Raw genomic sequence first — 22,650 nt, 5'->3', positions numbered from 1 at the left:
CTTATTAACAGTAATGTAAATGCTAAATGTCCTAATACCTGTTGATACTACAACAATGCAAAGTATATGCTCTTAACCTTGCAGTTTTTCACATATCATGTAATACTCAATTTCTCAATTTCTTTGCACAAAACTCTCCAGTAAGTGTCATTTAATGGTTTATTTTTCCAAAAAAATTCCGGGGGGCATACACCTGGACCCCCCTAGGGAGAGCCCCCCTACATAATAAATCCCAATTTAACCCCTGCCTAGTAGTATATAACATAAAGACAGCAGTTTTACAATAGTAGTTTTCAGTCATGAAGCAAGAAGAGCATCTGTGTGGGCGGGGTTTATTTACGCTCGTCACTCGAGCGATGATGACATCACTGAGGTTACGTAGAGACAATGTCCCTGTCGCTGCTCCATGAATCGTAAGTGTTTCTGTTGATATTTTCTTATTTTATTTTTAATATCTAGCTAGTATTTTACTATAGCACTCGTGTAGATACTTTATTTGTCCATTCTCCACATATTTAAGGAGTATCTGTTAGCCAGTTAGCTCGTTAGCTTCATAGTGAGATCAGTTGTATTGTCACAGTGAACTAACTGTGATTTATTATTATTCACGTTTACATATTTGACTGTTACAATAAATAAATATAATGATGTGCTTTTGATGAGTTTAGAATTTATTAATAGATCAGTATGAGTTCATCACTGTGTTTGAGAGAGAACAAAAATGTTAATTCCACTGATTAATCAGTAACGTTATCGTTTTTGTATATTGAGCGCATGTATGTGTATGTATGTATATATATATATATATATATATATATACACACACACACGCACACACACACAAACATATTTATATATATATATATCGTCGTTAATGATCAAAGCTCTTTAGCTTTTTTATGACGACGATATATATATATAAATATGTTTGTGTGTGTGTGCGTGTGTGTACACACACACACACACACACACACACACACACACACACACACACACACACACACACACACACACACACATACATACATAATTGTATGTTTATTTTATAAAGCACAGTGTAAAAATAATTAATATTAAAGTTGGCATTAAACAGTTTGCAATCGTATTTTCTTCCCTATTGTGACTGTTGTCCCTATTATGTAGGGTGGGACTTTTCCAATCAGGAATTGATTGGATCATTGACGTTTACTATTGCTGTGATGTGATGTGAGTGACAGGTTGTCACATCAAGAGGGAGGGAAAGTTATTTTGATTAAAGATTACAAGGGCACATGAATTTAAAAAAAAATAATCAATACTGCAATGTGCCATAAAAAAAAGAATGGTCAATTTTTGTTTCAAGGTGAATAAGTCGTGCTTACAGTCTCTCTGTGTTTTTTAGGACAGTGTGGATCACGTCTCAACATCGAGGTGTGAAGACAGGAGCTCGATAGGTTTGAGGGACGTTGAGTTGTGGTTGAGTGTATTCCAGCAGCATGTCCATCTCCAGCACACCCACCAGTAATGATGCCTGTCTGAGCATCGTCCACAGTCTCATGTGCCATCGACAGGGCGGAGAGAGCGAGACTTTCGCCAAACGAGCGATAGAAAGTTTGGTGAAGAAGCTGAAAGAGAAGAAAGATGAGTTAGACTCACTGATCACTGCCATCACTACGAACGGAGCTCATCCCAGTAAATGTGTGACTATACAACGCACGCTAGACGGGAGACTGCAGGTCTGTTTCTCCAGAAAAATACATAATTTTACTGTCTTAAGTTTATCTTGGATGTTAGAAAAGGAAGTTACTTGTATGAGACTCTGTCCTATATCTTATCTTCAGGTGGCCGGTCGTAAAGGGTTTCCTCATGTCATATACACACGGCTGTGGCGATGGCCCGATCTGCACAAGAACGAGCTGAAGCACGTGAAGTACTGCCAGTTTGCCTTTGACCTGAAATGCGACAATGTGTGTGTGAACCCATATCACTATGAGAGGGTCGTGTCTCCAAGCATCGGTGAATTCTTTTCTGTTGTCTTGCTGTGATTTGAAACTTTGTCATGTAAAAATTTGTTTCCAGTGCCCATGTTCATGTCATATTCTTATTATTTCTAATAATATATGGTCTCTTTCTGTCTTTTCATTTTGCAGATCTGTCTGTCCTGACTCTGGGCGGCCCAGGTAAGGTGCACTTTTACGGACTACTAAATGTATAAATATTTTATTAATATTTATACATTTATTATAATTTTTTTTTTTTTTTGGTGGGGGTATAAATTATAAAATAATATTAAACTGTGGAATTAAACGCTACCATTCAAAAGTTGTTTTTTCTGAAAGAAAGACATTTGTAATGTTACAAAAAACATTTTAACAATACTGTTCTTTTGAGCTTTCTATCATCAAAGAATCCTGAAAAAATGGTTTCCACAAAAATATTAAGCAGCAAAAACTGTTTTCAACATTGATAATAATATATTAAAATAAACAAGTTATGTTAAATTGCAATAATATTTCACAATATTACTGTTTTTACTGTATAAATGCGGTCTTGTTGAGCATAAAAGGCTTTTTTCACAGATATAAAAAATTATACCGACCCCAGTTTCTCTCATATCACTCCACACTCTATTTCTTCTGGCGTAATTAAATAATTTAAACTCAAATCTATATTTCATGTCCATTATTTACTTTTTTTTCTAAGTAGCTGTGAAATAAGCAGGATCATTTATATTTTGTTTCCTAATGGTATTTATTTTGCGATAATCATCGAATAACTGTTTATGATCAATTGCAGATTAGTGAATAAGTCATTTTTCACATCTATGTGTAGGTCCGAGTGTAGAGCTCACGGTGAAGGATGAGTTTGAGGGTCAGCCGTCACATTCATCTGCTGATGGAGGTCATAGTATTCAAACCATCCAACACACTGGCACTTCCTCTGCTCCACCCAACACTTTCAACAGCCCCCCCCTCCTGCCCCCAGCGGACTCCACAAGCTCCGCCTCCACTTCTGCATTCACCAGTATGGCTGCCGGTCCAACCAGTAAGTCGTTATTTCATCCTTTCATGCAACCAGTGGCCACTGGAGACAGAATGGATTGCCTGTGTACATGTCATTTACCACTTTATGCATCTTAAAGGGATAGTTCACCCAAAAATGAAAATTCTGTCAGTATTTACTCACCCTCATGTTGTTCCAACCCCGTAAGACCTTTGTTCATCTTCGGAACACGAATTAAGAGGGATTAAGATTCTAAGGGATTGAAACTTGTTCCCCGAAAAGTTATTAAAGACATGGTTAAAATAGTCCAAGTGACTACAGTGGCTCAATCTTAAGTTTATCAAACGACAAGAATACTTTTTGTGCGCAAAAACCCCCAAAAATAACGACTTTATTTCAACTATTAATTTCCTTCTCTGTGGGCCTCGAGTCAGTTCACTAGTGTAACGGCGTAAGCTTCTGTTGTTGTACGTCACACGCATCACACACATGACCAGCGTCGGCCAATAGTGAGCCTACGTGTGACGTACAACAACAGAAGCTTACGCGGTTACACTAGTGAACTGACTCGAGCAGGGTCGGATTAACCATTAGGGTAACTGGGCACTTGCCCAGGGGCCCACGACATCTAAGGGGCCCTGGGCACCAGGGGCGGAGTGGCAATCGGGAGAGTCGGGACTTTTCCCCGGTGGGCCGGTAGTGTTTTAGAGGCCGCGAGGGCCGGTCTGATCAAATGTATTCATTGCAAGTTCGCCATGCGCACTTGTGGCCCAAGCGAGGGGAAGAAAACAAATATTTTAGATAACGGAGCCTATATTTGCCCAAAGTGCCTGTCTTTTTAGCAAAAAGACGCAATTCACGGAATAGCTACAGTGGTGCAGGTCGTAGCGCGTGAAGTGCTAGAAAGCAGCTTTTGATGCGCTCGACCCGAGTTCGAATCTGCCTTTTGCCGAACTCTCTCTTCTCCCTTTTCCCAACACATATGAGATGTAAAATATATAACCTTACCTAACATAAAGGTCTCTAGCGTTATATTTTGCCAACGAACTAAAATCGAAACCAAGATATGGCTTTGTGCCTTTATAAAACAGCACAATTGTGTTGGTGATTTAAAGAAAAGTGCACTCTTTGCTCACGCGATCAGCATGGTTATCTGGTGTTTTCTCCTAAATAAAAGCTCAAGGGTTTATTTCTTGCAAGTGAAGAAATTAGGACAAAAGTATTTTAATTTTCCTGTATTATAGTGTAATGTAGACTAAAATATACTTTTGAAATATTCATTTTCATTTATATAGTACATTTATAGGCTATATGGATTTTAGTCATAGGAATAATTATATAAATCATTATTACATTATTATAATAATTGTTTGGCATCCTAAAACACCATTGATAATGTAATGTAGACTGAGACTCTCATAACTAAAAAGATGTTTGAGCCCTCTTTATTTTCCTGGTACAAATCAATGCTTTTTCTTTGTTCAACGAGCAGTTCATGGGTTGAAGCTCTTAATTTTGATCTCTCAAAGAGCATGAGATTGATGCATTTAACCTTAAAATGTACAACATTTTCTTGCGGGGGACCATGTCCCCGAACCCCCCTAGAGGCACAGAGGTCCACCCAACAGTTTTACAAATTCCTATGGGAAAGAACGACCATTTATGAACTTTACTGTAGCATAGTACAACAAGGTTCCTTTTAAGTCAGTAAAATGGTAAATGCCATATTAAAATGTCCTTGGACAAAATATACATTTGGCCTGCCTAAGGAGGGCCTACAAGACATTGTGCCCAGGGGCCTCTGAACTCTTAATCCGGCCCTGGACTCGAGGCCCACTGAGAAGGAAATGAATAGTTGAAATAAAGTCGTTATTTTTGTTTGTTTTTGCGCACAAAAAGTATTCTCGTCGCTTGATAAACTTATGATTGAGCCACTGTAGTCACTAGGACTATTTTAACGATGTCTTTAATAATTTTTCGGGGAACAAGTTTCAATCCCTTAGAAGCCTATGGAGGAGTGATCCAGCTCTCAGATTTCATCAAAAATATCTTAATTCGTGTTCCGAAGATGAACGAAGGTCTTACGGGGTTGGAACAACATGAGGGAGAGTAATTACTGACAGAATTTTCATTTTTGGGTGAACTATCCCTTCAAGTTATATAAGTGTCAAAGAGCTAACTGTCAAATCAAATCAAAATGGTACCTTGGCACACAATGGGGCAATGTGATTGAAATTGATATATATATATATATATCAATTTCAATCACATTGTGCCAATATGTGTGTGTGTGTGTGTTTTTGAAAGAAGTCTCTTATGCTCATTCTTATTCTGCTTTGTTTATTGGTTTTAAGAACAAAAAAAGTCATAACAGTAACAAAGCATAGATAAATGCCATGTGTAATGATATTCTATGACCGTATGATATCTGTGTGTTTTCCTCCATTAGATGCCCCCAGCTCATGGCCCAGAGGAAGTAGTTTCCCCCCCAGCATCCCCCACCAGAACGGGCACCTGCAGCACCACCCTCCCCTGCCTCACACGGGCCAGTACTGTGAGTGACTACAACCACCACCAACTACATCACATCACTGTCTGCTTTGCTCTCATTAAGGGGGCTTTCACACCAGGCACATTTGCTGCGCCCCGCAGCGTTGGTCTGGTTTACACTCACTCGATTCCATCGAACCCCGGTGCGTTCATCTTACGTCAGCACAAATCAAGCATAGCGTCAGTTCTGGCAGGTCAAGTCAGTCAAGCTCGCATCAGCTGACTCTCAGCTAATGTTCCTATAGGAATTTGACGCCTATCACTGCATCCCCATATATATAAGGTCCATTCAATGTTATCAGCAGCTAATCGTGTTGCTCAGGAGCTACTTACCCTCCTCCATCCCCAGCTCCTCTCGTCCAGTCAGGATTTAGCCTTCTGATTTTCCCCTTCAAATAAGACCATTTTTTCTTGAATTATGTTGGACATTTAATTATTGAACATGAATGATATCTGTATTATCTGCAATACATTTATGGCTGACTCACCTTCGCCATCTTCTGGTTAGACAGGGAATTTATCCGGCATGACCCTCACACTGCATTATGGGCATTCTCTATCCGTTGAGCAGTACACTCATAATTGTGGTGCATTATGGCATTGAAAGAGTGCACTCTTACTATGTATTCGGACAACACTACAAATGACTGTCAGATCACTTCCCTCAAGTAGTCTCGGGTTCAGTACCCCGGTGCGAAATGACAACTTTCACATGACCAATTTTTCATGCAAACCACGTCCCGTTTCGAACTAAACTGGCAGTGTGAAGCACCCTAAATGTTTTTTTTTTCTGTTTTTCTCAGGGTCAGTCCACAATGAGCTGGCGTTCCAGTCGCCCATATCCACACATCCAAGTAAGGAATAACACAGACTGCTTTCCGATTCACAAACTATAGAAACTGGATTGTATGTGAGATAAGGATTAGTCTGTCCCAGACAGGGTTATTATCGTTAACTTAAACTGCTTAAACTTAAAGTGTTCAAAACTTATTTTGTTAATTGAAATAAAGATGAAATAAAACAAAATATTTCATAAAAGACATATTGCAGTTAGTTGGCAAAGGAAACATTTTTAATTTAAGTTTAGCAGGAAAATCACTGGACATAAATTAAATACAACTGTAGCTAAAACTAAAATAAAAATGAAGTAAACCAAAATATTATAAAAGTAGTAATATTCTTAAAAACTAAAACTAAAAAAAATGACAAAACATTTAAATAAAAACAGAAAATATAAATATAAAAGCTAAGTCAAATAATTCCTTTGTACTTGTAGTATGTATGGATAAAAAGTGTGTATCGTAGATGAACTATGGGCTGATATTACCCACAAGCCCTTGCAGTAAAGAGGTGGAGGAGTTGATTTTACCAGTACTTCATCACCTTGTCATCACTAGTGCCGCTCATCTCTAGTCATCTCTCTCAGCAAAACTGTAGTATTGTTACCATAATGTCCTCTTACATACAGCAGTGTATTTACTTTCCCATCGTCAGTGAAGTAATCAAAATATTATGCAGCCATGGTTTAAGATTTATAGTATTTTAAATATGCATAATTCAGAACTCATAGTACACTGTGCTGTTTCTCTTTGCCTTTCTCTCAGCTCCAGATTACTGGTGCTCGATTGCATACTTTGAGATGGACATTCAGGTGGGCGAGACGTTTAAGGTGCCCTCCAACTATCCCGTCGTAACGGTGGACGGTTATGTGGACCCTTCAGGTGGAGACCGCTTCTGTCTCGGCCAGCTGAGTAACGTCCATCGCACCGAGGCCATCGAGAGAGCCAGGTACTAGCTTACATCCATCAGTTCATTTGATCACGAGTGCAACTAATGAACAAAAATAAAATTGATTAAAGTAAAACATTTGATTCAAATAAATAAATAAATGATACATTAACACATTTCATTAAAAAAATGGATTAAAAAAAACTTATTTTAAATAAAAATGTAACAATTAATGGTTAAAATAAATCAGTTAAAATAGATAAAACTTGATTTAAATAAATAAAAATTAGAAAAGCAGTGTAAAAATAATAATAAATAAAAATAAGATTAAACTAAATAAATAAATTGATTAAAATAAATAAAAAATATATACATTTGATTCAAATAATTTGATGAAAAATAAATAACTGAATAAAAGTGTGGTTATTTTTGTCCAATTAGTAGTATTATTGTATTATTTTGTTTCTGTGTAAGTAAAAAAAAAAGGGAAAAAAAGGAATTTATTTGAAATTAAATTAAATTCTTATTTCGACCAATATAGTGACATATAACAAAGGCAATAAAGAAGCATTTGATTCATCTATACAAAAATGTAAATTCACCTTACTTTAACAACGTAAATCAATCAAAAATATTCTAACATTAGTACAATTATACAATAAAAATCTAATTAAAAATAATAAATAAATAATTTTTAAAAAGCATTTTGGGTGCATCCAGAATTTTCTGTTTCGGCGCAGAATTTTTATTTCGGTGCATCCCTACTTTAAACATAAAATATGGTTGTGATACTGATATTTTACTTTTAATTGGAACAGAAAAATGACTTGATGCTGGAATTTGTGTTCCTTCATTTTACCTAGTTAGGACACGATTGAGCATGAACCAGTCCTGCAGCTCTGGCTTATTTGTTTCAGATCTACCCATGATTCTCCCTTCTTAACTGCAGACAAGTCGAGATCTCTCTGTTCTTGTCTCTTCCAGGCTTCATATCGGTAAAGGTGTTCAGCTGGAGTGTAAAGGAGAGGGTGACGTGTGGGTGCGCTGCCTCAGTGATCACGCTGTGTTTGTTCAGAGTTATTATCTGGACCGCGAGGCTGGACGAGCTCCGGGTGACGCCGTCCACAAAATCTACCCCAGTGCCTACATCAAGGTAACAGCCACCTGTTATTTAGTCTTCACCAATAAACTAAATTAGCTTCTTGACACATAGCACCATGCTAATACGCTGGTATTGTTTTAAAGTAGCATGGAAATACTATGGTATATGAGTATGGTGTGAGGAAGCTACTCTTGATTTAAAGTAGACAAACTCCAGTCAAGCTACACTTGTCTTTTAGAGGTAGCCATGGGCACTCCACATCAGACTATTGTCATTCCCTAATGAAACTACATTTCCCATAACTCTCTGCCTGGACTCATCCTCCCTGATTGCATCCACCTGTGTCTCATTACCTTGTTTAACTCACCCTATCCACCTTATTCCTGACGACTGCGTTTTGAATTATGGGTGACACGTCCGGTTTGGGGAACTTCCATTCAAAAAGACTGAAACAAATCATTTCAAATCATAAGGTTGCCCTACAAATAAAGCTGATCCGTCAGTTTGACTCATTGGGCTGTCAGTTTACTTTCATGTTTTATTTAAGAATAACATGAGAATAACGTAACCCTTGGTATTTTAACGTGACATGTTATAACAAGAATATCTACGGCAAGAGCTCTTTTCTGTCTCTTCATTCTTTTCCTCATGATTATTTTCTTTTTTCCTTTTGCATTCCGCAGTAATAGTATGAAAAAAGTCAACATATAGTGCACATTTGTGGTCTGTTCTCAACGGTTTAATTTACGATATATGCCATTAATAATTTACTGGAATGCACGAAGAATCTCTCTTTTTTTCTCCCCAAATCCTCACGTCTCTACAATTTATTATCAGTCAAAATGACTGAAATCACTTATAGTATCACGTACAGGTCCTTCTCAAAAAATTAGCTTATTGTGATAAAGTTCATTATTTTCCATAATGTAATGATAAAAAATAAACTTTCATATATTTTAGATTCATTGCACACCAACTGAAATATTTCAGTTCTTTTATTGTTTTAATACTGATGATTTTGGCATACAGCTCATGAAAACCCAAAATTCCTATCTCAAAAAATTTGCATGTCATGAAAAGGGTCTCTAAACGAGCTATTAACCTAATCATCTGAATCAACTAATCAACTCTAAACACCTGCAAAAGATTCCTGAAGCTTTTAAAAACTCCCAGCCTGTTTCATTACTCAAAACCGCAATCATGGGTAAGACTGCCGACCTTTTTTCGGATGAAAGCAAATTTTGCATGTCATTCGGAAATCAAGGTGCCAGAGTCTGGAGGAAGACTGGGGAGAAGGAAATGCCAAAATGCCTGAAGTCCAGTGTCAAGTACCTACAGTCAGTGATGGTCTGGGGTGCCATGTCAGCTGCTGGTGTTAGTGCACTGTGTTTTATCAAGGGCAGGGTCAATGCAGCTAGCTATCAGCAGATTTTGGAGCACTTCATGCTTCCATCTGCTGAAAAGCTTTATGGAGATGAAGATTTCATTTTTCAGCACAACCTGGCACCTGCTCACAGTGCCAAAACCACTGGTAAATGGTTTACTGACCATGGTATTACTGTGCTCAATTGGCCTGCCAACTCTCCTGACCTGAACCCCATAGAGAATCTGTGGGATATTGTGAAGAGAAAGTTGAGAGACGCAAGACCCAACACTCTGGATGAGCTTAAGGCCGCTATCGAAGCATCCTGGGCCTCCATAACACCTCAGCAGTGCCACAGGCTGATTGCCTCCATGCCACGCCGCATTGAAGCAGTCATTTCTGCAAAAGGATTCCCGACCAAGTTTTGAGTGCATAACTGAACATAATTATTTGAAAGTTGACTTTTTTTGTATTAAAAACACTTCTTTTATTGGTCGGATGAAATATGCAAATTTTTTGAGATAGGAATTTTGTGTTTTCATGAGCTGTATGCCAAAATCATCAGTATTAAAACAATAAAAGACCTGAAATATTTCAGTTGGTGTGCAATGAATCTAAAATATATAAAAGTTTAATTTTTATCATTACATTATGGAAAATAATGAACTTTATCACAATATGCAAATTTTTTGAGAAGGACCTGTATAGTATCAATAGTACCACGCAATGCGGAAGTAGCTAAATAAACAAAAACTAAAAAAATATTAAGGCAACGTATGTTACATATAGATTAAGATTCACGCTTTTGGGATTATACATGGTGTGTTGAAAGTACCTTGATGCTTTTACACTTTAAATGTCCTTTTAATGTCCAATGGTTGAAGGGTGAGTGGAATAATGTAATGTCATTGTACACAGTTTAAAATATATATATTATTGTGTCCATAAAGCTAGTCTTTCACTGACTGTTTACAGCTTAACGGAAGTTACACCCATAATTCGCGTAAAGCGTCATGGGGCGCAGGACTAATGTGGATAATAGCCTGGTTTTCACATTCATTCCCTGTGAAGTCTTGTACGTGTAACGTGTAGGTTTCAATCATCTCCCTGTTCTCTGCTTTCTTCCCTGTTGGTCTGTGTTCCTGTGCTCTGTCATTGTTTGGACTGATTACCCTGTGCTTTTGATCATTGCCTGTTATATGGTTTGTGATCTTGGAGTTTCCCATTAAAAACTGCATTTGGATTCTCAACCTTCGTGTCTCAGAGCAGTACGTTACATACACACTTCAGAATCTCACCTGTAGTAGTCGGTCATACGGGGACTTTTCGCCTATTCTTTTATGAGTACAGTGAATTCAGGCATACTTCTTTTGTCACATGCTTTTTTTTTTGCCTACTATATAGTAGGGAAGCATGTGATTTCGGATGCCGCTTTGCTCTTGGATGCCCGGAGGTGTTGTAAATGTGGACTTTCCTTGAAAGGGACTTTGTAAAAAAACAACATTTAAGCTATTGAAGGCAATATATATATACATATACTGTATATATACTATATAATATATGTATAAAAATATTTAATCACAATATTTGTTTATAATATTTATTTTATAACAAATCATATTAATATACTGATTATAGTATATAAGAATATTGACAATACACATGAAATCATTTTTTTGTTTACTGTTAATAATATTAAACAACAAATAATATTAGATCATATTTATGTTTACAATTAGAAAATTAGTAGTATTAAATAATGTCAAGTCATATTTGTTTACTACCAGAGTGTTTATATTACATAATAATATTAAATCAAATTATTTCTGTACTGTTAGTAATATTAAATGTTGTTGTTATCTTAACAATCACAATATTAGTAATATTAAATAATAATATTATACTCATATTATTGGTTTATTATATCATTATTTGTTTACTATCAGAATTTTAATAATATTACATAATAATATTAAATTACATTATTTGTGTACTTTAATATTAAAAAGCAAGTTATATTAAATCTTATTTATGTTCACTATTATAATAGTATTTATTTATGATATTAAATAATAATATTACATCATTATTTGTTTACTATCAGAATATTTATAATATTAAACAATAAGATTAACTCATATTGTTGTTTTATTTTCAGAATATTTATAATCATTATAAAATATTCATCTATTATGTTTACAATTATCAATGTTGATCTGAGTACAACAAGGACACTAAATGCAGTCACTAAAAGTTAAAACGTAGTCAACAGCAGCATTTAACTGAATATTTCACTATGAATTTGCCGCCCATGCACCACATTTAAAAAGTCATCTTTTTTCGTAGTATTTGTGGTTTCAGTGCTGTGTAACTAACAAGTGTGCATCCTATTTGATGTCATGTCCTTTACATGGCTCCAACTAACACAAAATGTCCATCAGCAGGACTAGCGGCCGCATAAGATGTCCAGCCGGTGCTGAAAGCCTCTGTTCTGTGTGTTGTGTGTGCAGGTGTTCGACTTGCGTCAGTGTCATCGGCAGATGCAGCAACAGGCAGCGACGGCTCAGGCTGCAGCGTCTGCACAGGCGGCCGCGGTGGCGGGGAACATCCCGGGACCGGGCTCTGTGGGGGGCATCGCCCCTGCTATCAGTGAGGCTTTCAGACATCTGTTTTCTGACATTATTAATGCGTGTGGCAAACTGGGCCATTAACGGAAAGATTGTAATTTGTGGAATAACCCATAAAATTATCTTATTATTAGAGAATTTATTCAGTGCCAGTTCTTTAAAAAAAAAAAAAAATACTGTCATCAAATACTTTTCATAATATTCGGTTCTGTTAACACTTGTAACATTTTAATGATGTTCAATTCTAGTAACAGGTTTAAAAAATATATATTATACTGGAGCCAAATGATATTCATTACACTATGGAAGCTTGTTTCTGCCACTGAATAATAAAAAAAAGGAAATTGCGACTTTTTATCTCACAATTCTGACTTTTTTTCTCAGAATTGCGAGATATAAACTCGTGATTGCGAGTTTAATTACAAAATTCTGACTTTATGTGTGATATCGCAATAGTGAGATAAAGTCGCAATTATCTTTTAAATTGTTTTTGAAACAAATACAAGAAACAAATGATTTTCATGACGTTTGGTTCCGGTAATATAATTTTTCAAATAAATACTGGACACAAATAGTTTACATGACGTTTGGTTCTGTTAATAGTTCTTTAAAAAAAATAATAATAATAAAAAAAAATACTGGCACCAAATACTTTTCATAACATTTTCACAGTTTTCTTTCCTTTTTTTATTTCTGGAACCAAATGAAATTATTTTCATGACTCAATTCTGTTTACAGTTATTTTATTTGTATTTATTGTTTTGAGAAAAACACTGGAACCAAATGATTTTCATGACTTTCGGTTCAGTTAACGTTTATTTATGATGAAAAAAAAAATAATCATGACATTCAATTCCGTTAACAGTTCTTTTCTCTTTTTTTAAATACTAGAAACCAAATGAATTTCATGATTTTTTTTGTTCTTTTTTTTTAAACAAAACTACTTGAACCAAATGATTTTCACGATATTCATTTTCATTAACATTTCTGATTTGAAAAAACACCACTTTAAAAGAGATTTTCGTCCCATCCACCCATCCTCAGGTCTTTCTGCTGCGGCAGGCATCGGTGTGGACGACCTGCGGCGGCTCTGCATTCTGCGCATGAGTTTCGTGAAGGGCTGGGGTCCTGATTACCCTCGCCAGAGCATCAAGGAGACCCCGTGCTGGATCGAAATTCATTTACACCGGGCCCTTCAGCTCCTGGACGAGGTTCTGCACACCATGCCTATAGCCGACCCGCAACCTCTGGACTGATGATCGGACATATAGAACAGTGCATATAGCTCAAAGCGACTCCACTGACACCTGACTTTAGCCGTGGCATCTGACAGAAGATTGAAAACCAGCAATGCTACAAAACAACAGTAGATCAAACATCAGAAACTGGCGAAATGACCCTTTTAAAAAAAAAACAACCCTTCAATTTTGATGTTCACACAAGAAATGGACTTGTTTGGAGAAGTTTAGAAATGATATCATATTGCATTTAATCCAGTGTCGTCATGAGTTTAAATCAGTCGGATCTATACAGTGGCCACATACACACTGTAGCCAAATACACATGTCAGAGATTAATCCTGTTCTGTGCAACACAAGATGAACCATGTGCAAATCATCTGGATTTTTTTTATTTTTTATTTATACAACATAGTTTATGAACAATTTACTAAGAAATTAAATCAGGATGTCATTCATCATAATTCGTAATACCATTTTCCTTTATTGCATTAAATTGAAAGGTTTTTCAAAAACAAAAATTCAGAATATAAATTGTTGCAGTCATAAATGATGGTTCATGAAAGTTTGTAAATGATTGCATTAAATTGAACACAGTAATTTATGCAATAATGGTTTTTACCAACTATTTACTGAGAAATTCTGGATTACGTAACTAAACAGCTGATGGTTCATAAAACTATTCTTCTGTAAACAATTTGTGTAAGAATGGTTTTATGAAGGATTTCCACAAAAAATATGCACGAATGAGGTAGTTTTCATATTTACAGAAGTTCAGAAATTTGGGATTACTTAAATTGTTGCATTAAATTTAACTGAAAATTGTTTTATAATGCAATTCATGAAATACATATATGAATATTATAGCTATTGCACAAAAATGTGTTGATCTTGTGTTTGGCATTTCCATATCTTTGCGGTGAGTATGTGGCCAGAATATTGTGCTTTGTGTGTGTGTGTGTTTGTGTGTGTGTCTGTGTTTTAAATTGCTATGCAGTATTTTTTATCACACTAATGTTCACTCATTTATATCACGCACTCAGTTACTTTATATCACTTGTAAAGGCTGTTTTCCCTGAGCTTTTCCTGGAACATTATCAGTCACTTCTCTGTCTCAGTGTGGCTGATTCTTTCAGAGAGCAGACAAATGAGTGCAGTCACCACAAAAACTGACTCATCTTGCTTCTAGACGTCTGTACATGAAAAAGACACAATGTGAAAAAGTCCTGCACCATGTGTACATGAGAAGTATTTTCTGGGTGCATAGACACAAAATGAAGAATCCACACACCAAACAATTTCAAGATTCAATATCGATTGAAAAGTAGTATTTTACTGCAGATTCTCATATAAAGTGACGACAGAATAATGAAGTGAAGTTTTTAGGACTATCTCAGTGAACTTTGGTATTCTCTTGTCACTTTAAATGAGAATCTGCATTAAAATACTACTTTTCAATGGATTTTGAACCTTGAAAATGTTTGGTGTGAAGATTTCTTTTCTTTGCGTTTTTTACACTATGAGAAGACATGAAATATGATTTCTTTTAGAAATGCATTTTTTATTTGATATAAAACTCCATTCAGCTCAGGTGGTTTAGATATCCTGAATGCTGAAAAACAGATTTTTGTTTGTACTAACCAGTTTTGTCTTGTCTTTTAATTGTATGCACATTTATTCATCTTTTTTCTTGGTGACGCATGATCATGTTGGCCTGTAATAATCAAACAGTTGGCAACAGAATTGAATCTGAAGGTGTGTTCAGAATGGCATACTACCATACTTATATTTTGTAGCATGCAGTAAGTATATTGTTCACAGTGCATATATGAACAATGCATAATGCTCTATTTGACCTTCTATTTTCAGTACGACTAAAATAATATGGAAGTACCGAAGTAATATGCCATGATTTTCTCATTCTTGACTATTTCAGACTGCCAAAAATTAAATAAATTATTACATAAAATAAGATTACAAATGCAAAAATTGCATTAGTTTTCAAGATGATAATCGGATACCATTCGCTAAATTAAACATGTAACTCAACTCAATTTGACAATAATATAACAAACTACTGTTTTAACCCTCTGGTGCTCCTCCCATGCCAGTCAAAGATGACTGAAATTCCTGATGAAATGAATGTACTACATTTTAGTTTGATGTTTTTTTTTATATTTTGTATTTTTAATTGATTCACTTTTTGAGCATAGCCCTGAAAATGAGATTTCCAACTTAAACTGTCATAAATCTTGAATGCTTTGGCGCACAGACTTCAGGTTGGTCTCTTTTTAAAGAAGACACTTTATTGTCTTGCTTTATAGACACAGACTATTGCTGAAGTGAAGTTTTAAAAAAGTGGGCGTAAAAAAGTTATAGCAAAATAAGTTATATAAAAATCCACAAAAATACCATTTTCAAATTTGTATATGAAATATATTTTACAAAACATGTTTACTCTAAAGCTGCGAGAAAATCAAAGCCATAAATCTAAACAAGTGGTGTTTCAAATTTGAGCTTGATACCTCAAAGAATGAGCTTTCAGTAAAATTTTGTTTGTGTGCACCAAACGTTTCCGCTAGATGAAATTCGTTTCCAAATTCGGTCATTGACAAGTGTAACTATTTTATTCAGGACCATTTAACCATTTCGCATCACCTTTTCTGTTCATAGCAAGTGTCAAAAGAGCACCAGAGGGTTAAATGTTTAGCATTGTATAGTACAAACTGTTTCACATATTTAAAAAAAAAAAACAAGTATGCATTATATAGTTTGCATACTAGTGTTCCATTCTGAGTACAGCCTGTGTGTCAAGTTCAACCAGGGAGACAGTTGAAGTGTGTGAATGAGTGACTTGTTGAGCCTGGTTGACTTGTTCAGGTTGAAGGAGATTTTCCAGTGTGTTTTTCTGTTAATGCTCTTTTGATATGTATCAATGATCATCAATGATGATTGATATCACCATATGACTGAAACACTGTAGATATGAGAATACCATCATTTTGATTACTTTCAGTCATTAGTGTAATTTAACAATGAAAACGTTCTCTCTGAAACTATTAAATGTGACGATCTTCTTTGTATTTTTTTTTTTAACATTTGGTTACTATATAAAATTGCATCTTTTTTCTACTGTAGTCAAATTGATGAATAACTCTAACCCTAATGGAGAACTATACTACCAACTTCGTTTAAATGTCTCCAGAATATTTTATTTCGATTATTTCCCACGACAGCGGTGACTGCAGCTTGGAGCCCATAAAATACAGATGATCCTGGCTGAAGGTGAAACTCAAATCAGACAGAGCACTTAGGTAAGTGTTTAAAATGAAACAATTTATTAAGGAACTTTAATATCAGAAAAATAAAAATCTTAATTCTTTTTTACAGCAAATATATAATATCAGTGCTTTGGCCACAGGACAGTAAGGCCATATCATAAAATATATTTTTAAATTTGAATACAACTTATATGCCATCATGTCCCTGCATATGTGTATATACATAATAAAAGAACAATAAAATTATCAAATACAGAAACATTGTTGCAGTGTGATGGTAAAAATCCCTTAGATAAACAAAATTCCTAGTTATGTTTAACATAGGACTTTTACTTTGTTCATAATGTGGTAGTATGCAGACCTAATGCAGCGTTTATATATATATATATATATATTGGATCCTTGGCTTTTTTTTAGGAATCGTTAGATAATAAATCATGCAGGTGTGCTCTTTCCTGCTCTATAGTACCTAACGTCAACACTCTACAAGCTAATACTTACGGCAACCAGCAGCCGACTGCTTGCCAAATAGTCTTATATTTAATCTTAATATATATGTATTTGAATATGAAATATAGACTACAGAAATACTACAAAATTGTATATATATATAAAAAAAACACCATGTCAAAGTGAATCTTGAGAGATTATGGATGCCTTAGTTTCTCTGAGTTTAGTGGTGATTGCGAAAAAGTGACGTCTTTAGCCGCGTCAGCCTGCACTTTGAGAAGGGATTGTTTAAAGCACGTTCTCGTCAACAGAATCGCTCCTCTCAGATCCTAAACGCCCCGGTACGACCCCCACCCGTTCAGTTAAGGCAATGAGAGGAGTCATTACGAACACAAGGGCCTCATTCGTGAAACAGTCATATTTTTCCATGTGTTTTCATATTGAACTGGAATATGAATAAAGCCGTTTCAATCGTATGTGTACGAAACGCAGTAACAAACGCTTTCATGTTATCTTGTGCTCGGATGCCTGATGTTTGGGAATGTAATCATGTGAGCCAAATCATTTATGACGACAGACTTTGGCTCAGGTATTTCAAAATGGTTAAAACAATATTTTAGATGGTGTGAAATGAGAATGATCCAATGGTTAGTTCAGTTATCCAATCACATTATCTGTTTAGGCAAAGTCATGCGTTTCGCAATCACGATTATATTTAGTTAACTTGTTTTCATTAGTTTATTATGCGCACGTTTTCTTACCAAATAAAAAAATGATCCGTCTCAATTGAGTGCACAAGTTATTATGCAAATTTGCCGTTTTCCATCTGGCGTTTTTTATGCGATATCCCAAAATTCACATAAAAATACGTGGATGGAAACACAGCTACTGAATGAATTGAATGCGAAATTGGGGTTTTATTCATGTAACCCAAACGGAAACCATATTTAAATTGATCTAAAATGTGACGTTAAATTTAATGCAAAAGTTTTTGCAAGATGAGCGTTTTTACACGGAAATGAATTTTGCTCGTGTTTGATGACGATGTGTGACGCTCTTAAATGTGCATGGAGTGCAGGCTTCAGGGTCGTGGAGGTCAGGACGGCTCTTGTATGATCACATGCTTCTTGACTCTAGTGTTGCAAAACAGAAACTCAAGGCCACAGATGCTTTTCCAGCAACAGCGCCAATGTGCACCGCTACCGTAAAGGAATCAGGCACATGAAAATGTAAATACGGAGTCGATACCTTGAAAACAACAGTAACAAACCAACAAAAAACACGATTTAGCGCTGCTAAACCCCAGCACTGCTTGCCGTAAGAACGACGTAACAGCTAAACGTAAATGTGGAAATCTTTGAGATGAATTGATTGAAAACCTGCATTTCCCAGTTATTTAAACAAAATAAAGAAGGAAGAAGTATTTAACAATGTAAAAAATAAAACAGTTTACTCCTCCTGATCCCAAATCTCTCTCTCGCTCTCTACACGCTTTGCAGGATGTTGGAACACTCCAAACAGACGAGGTTTTGCCCTCCAAGGACAATCGCAGCCACATTGTCTCCGCAGCGTACGCACGCTGGAACCTGGCTGTGTTTGGGGAAGGTGCGCATGTCCGGCGGAGAGCTGGAGCCCGTGCTGTCGCCTGACGGGGAAAACGCCGTACCAAAGGCCGGGAGACTCTGGGAATTCTCCTGCACCAGCCGAACCAGCGGATGATGATCCAGTGCCTCCGGAAGAGACGGAGACAGACGAGCGAGAAGGGATGGAGAGAGCCTCGGCGTATTCGGCAAACTCACGCCTCCGCGATCAAAGGTGCTCCACAATGGATTGCTGGACGGGGCCGTCATCGTTAGCCCGTCGTATCCAGACGAATCTTCAGATCCCAAGGGCAACTGGGTATCGCCATACCAGAACGTGCCGCCGGTGCTACCGGGACTGAGATCCGCCACTCCGCTGCCTTTCCCGCTGTAGTACGACTCGCTCGAGTTGCTTCCAAGCGAACTGGAGCTGTCGTTTCGGTATCCTGAGGCTTTGCTGTGGAAGCTGCCGTTATCGATGTTGGAAACGCCACCGGAGAAGAGCCAGGCTCTGTTGCTTCCCGACTCGAAGCCTACATCGGTGCCGTTGTAGTGGAAGTCGTCATCGTCTGCGCTGGTGTCCACGTGTCCCGCGGTACGCAGAGCAATATGGGCTTCGATTTCCTCCCGCGCTCGATCCACGTTCTCAGGCATGCCGGTCACCTCAAACACGGGTTCTTTGTCACGGCTTGGTGTGACAATGTAAGTGTGGGTTTGCTGCTGGATCCTCTTGATAGTCGCTCCTTTCGGTCCCACCACGAGCCCTACCATGCGATAAGGCACCCGTACCTGGATGGTTGTCTGTCCCGGATGGCAAGGGACGCTGTTGAGCCCAACGTTTGGCGCCAGTTTGTTCCGAGACGCCCGGATGAGGGAAAAATGCTCGGCCGCTGACATAATCTCACGCTTCGCCGTCATGACATCCTCCTTTCGTCCGGTCACTACGAACACTGGTTCTTCTCCTCTAACGGGTGTTTTGATGTAAGTGTTGGTCTTTGCTCTCAGAGCTTTGATCTTGCAACCTGAAGAGAGCAGAAATACAGACAAGTCAACACATTGCTAGCTTAAGAAGACATCAATCAATCAATCAATCAATCACACTATTAGACAAGTGATCTTATTCTCCTCTCAGGCATAATTAAAGCAGTCCTTGATGTTGATTGGTCAATACTAATATAGATGGTGTTGTAGCAGGGGCGGGTAACACTTTATTTTACAGTGTCCTTGTTACATGTACTTACCATAGTAATAACAGTAAATTATGCATAATTACATGCAACTAACCCTCAACCGAATCCTAATCCTACCCAATCCATATAGTAAGTACGTGTAGTTGCTTAATATTACTCAGTACTTAAATATATAACAATGACATCTTAAAATAAAGTGTAACCCAGGGGTGTTGTCAGTGTGCTAGTTCACTTGTATTACACAACTTGTTTTCATACAGTGCAGTGACGAATCATTACATCATCACAGATAAGTGGGACAGCTGTAATCCATAGTAACAGACAGTTCAATGAGGTCAGTTCAAGCATATATTATTAAAACCATTTTCATCAAGATTTAATTATTTTTAAAGAGTAAAGAGTAAATGTTCTATAAATGTACATAGTTCACACACACACACACACACATATATATATATATATATATATATATAGCCCAGCCCTAGATGGTCAAAAATTTGGAATAATTTTTTTTGTAATGTTTTTGTCTCTTACGCTAACCAAGGCTGATTTTATTTGATCAAAAATAAACATTTTTTTTAAATAATATTTTATTAATTGTTATTACATTTTAAAGTAACTGTTTTCTATTTTAACATTTTAAAATGCAATTTATTCCTGTATATATGTATGTGTGTAATATGTATGTGTATAAATATATATATGGGCTGCCGATTTAACGCATTAGTTTAATTAATTAGGTATGGGAAAAAATAGCGTGTTAAAATTATTAACGCGTTTAATGCAGCCACCTTGCCCCAGATCTACATAGTTCATCTTACATTTCATGCAGTTGATGGCGATGAACATGAAACAGGGCAACAACTCACTGAGTGATGAAGCCTATTGAATGCAGTTGGAACGACCCTAAAATTTAAGATATCAGGGCAAAAATGCCCCTGTATGACGTTTTGTCTCAAATTTATATCATGATACATTTATGCAATATCAAATGAGTAATGAGGGAAATATCACACAAGTGAACCAATGATTCAATGACCCATTCATAAAGAGAGACATTTTTGTAATGTCTATTTGAGATTTTCCTATTTAACCCAATGACTTTATGATTTTATTTTGGGGTCATTTCTCAGCCAAATTTGATGTGTGATTAATTAGCGATTCCTTAATCGTCACATTGTGCAATTAATTTGATTAAAAAATGTAATTGCTTGACAGCCCTAATATATATATATATATATTCTCTCTGAGGTGAGGTCTATGATAATATGAGCAGGGCGAGTTCAAATCTGAATCACTAATCCAATTGGCACAGCACAAAAAGAAATCCTTAATGTTAAGCCCTGCTCTGGATGAAAAGTGAGACTAGATGAGTCACAATATTAGAATATTAAATATGACACAAGCAAACAAACCCACCCTGTCGGCCAACTATTTCCGCCACATGCTCAGATGTGGGCACCATCACACACTCTGTTGTGTTCACGCTCTTCCTCCTGGTGTTTAGTGCACATCTCTCGCCCTCCTGCATCATCATCATTGCCATCATCATCCTCCCCTGAACCTGGTGGAAGCCTTGGGACTCGCCCAGCCCATCCTGAAAGAGCCCACCCGTCCCCGGTGCCTCCATGCCTGTGAGGGCCAGGGCCCTCAGCTGGTCCAGATCAGCATCATGTATGATAATATTGTTGTTGGTGCTGTTTTCCTCCTCTGATCTAGTTTGGCACAGGGGCTGGAGGTCCAACACCGCGCCCAGGACACCCAGATGAGGAGTATCACGTGGTTCTGATGGACTCTCATCATCCCGGAGGCTCAACCCGCTCAGGTTCGGTACCAGTACCGGGAGATCCGGTTCAGTATCGTCTGACTCCAAGAGTTGAGCTGCGTTACTGGGCATGCTCGACCAACAACGTGTCCTGCTTTCACTGCGGGACACACATAAACAAACTTAGTGTCACGGCAAAGCTCTTCTGTTACTATATACAAGTGTACAGAAATACAGAAATACAGAAAATGCTATTCATAAAGTGTGTTAAGTGTATTTAAACTTACAGTTGATATTTACAGCAGCGGCAGATGTGGTTCCGTAACCCTGTTCTACTGGATCTCTTTGTTTACGGTTCTTCGGGGATTCTAGCACAGGTTTGTGAACAGCTGATCCTCGCGCACAGCGCCACACGCCGGAGCGGATCAACTGCCAAACACTGTTTTCGTTTTAGCAGCCAAAACGTTTAATTATATATATATTTTTTTTTTAAAGTATCTTGTGCTCATCAAGCCTGCATTTATTTGATTAAAAAAAAAGTAATATTGTGAAATATTATTACCATTTAAATTAATTAGAATGATTTTTGAAGGATCATGTAACACAGAAGACTGTAAGGATGCTGAAAATTCAGCTTTGATCTTTAAGCTTTGAATAATTACATTTTAAAATATATTCACATAGAACACAGTTATTTTAAATGGTAATAATATTTTACAATATTACATTTTTTCTGTATTTTTGATTTAAAAAAATGCTGGTTTGGTGAGAATAAGATACCAAAAACATTAAAA

General features: G+C 36.8%; 2 protein-coding genes across 2 annotated transcripts; one reads left to right on the top strand and one right to left on the bottom strand.

Annotated features, from left to right (window-relative positions):
- Positions 1-340: 340 nt before the first annotated feature.
- On the top strand, positions 341-16,673 carry smad4b (SMAD family member 4b). The gene is made up of 11 exons (XM_077241828.1): positions 341-413; positions 1,382-1,715; positions 1,821-1,995; positions 2,130-2,159; positions 2,812-3,024; positions 5,432-5,536; positions 6,336-6,386; positions 7,137-7,320; positions 8,245-8,413; positions 12,236-12,374; positions 13,397-16,673. The coding sequence occupies exons 2-11, from the start codon at positions 1,476-1,478 to the stop codon at positions 13,606-13,608; spliced, it is 1,518 nt and encodes a 505-aa protein (XP_077097943.1). The 5' UTR covers positions 341-413; positions 1,382-1,475; the 3' UTR covers positions 13,609-16,673.
- Positions 16,674-16,905: 232 nt separating this feature from the next.
- mex3c (mex-3 RNA binding family member C) lies at positions 16,906-22,240 on the bottom strand. The gene is made up of 3 exons (XM_077241826.1): positions 22,144-22,240; positions 21,511-22,016; positions 16,906-19,923 (listed from the first exon to the last, which is right to left on the bottom strand). Exons 2-3 carry the CDS (start codon positions 21,986-21,988, stop codon positions 18,806-18,808), a joined length of 1,596 nt encoding a protein of 531 aa, XP_077097941.1. The 5' UTR covers positions 21,989-22,016; positions 22,144-22,240; the 3' UTR covers positions 16,906-18,805.
- Between the last annotated feature and the right edge of the window lie 410 nt (positions 22,241-22,650).

Source organism: Siphateles boraxobius, unplaced genomic scaffold (genome assembly GCF_051911475.1).
Source record: "Siphateles boraxobius isolate OS27281-9 unplaced genomic scaffold, OSU_SipBor_1 24, whole genome shotgun sequence".
Lineage (NCBI taxonomy): Eukaryota > Metazoa > Chordata > Actinopteri > Cypriniformes > Leuciscidae > Siphateles > Siphateles boraxobius.
Note: the sequence above shows the minus strand (reverse complement) of the source record. Positions and strands in the feature narration are given on the sequence as shown.

Bases quoted from the DNA above. Each gene is read 5' to 3' on its own strand.
- mex3c (XM_077241826.1), bottom strand. From the start codon at position 21,988: ATGCCCAGTAACGCAGCTCAACTCTTGGAGTCAGACGATACTGAACCG. The intron at 19,924-21,510 runs GTGGGTTTGTTT...TGCTCTCTTCAG, and splicing joins GGAAATAGTTGGCCGACAGG to GTTGCAAGATCAAAGCTCTG.
- smad4b (XM_077241828.1), top strand. From the start codon at position 1,476: ATGTCCATCTCCAGCACACCCACCAGTAATGATGCCTGTCTGAGCATC. The intron at 1,996-2,129 runs GTGAATTCTTTT...TTCATTTTGCAG, and splicing joins GGTCGTGTCTCCAAGCATCG to ATCTGTCTGTCCTGACTCTG. The intron at 12,375-13,396 runs GTGAGGCTTTCA...ACCCATCCTCAG, and splicing joins GGGCATCGCCCCTGCTATCA to GTCTTTCTGCTGCGGCAGGC.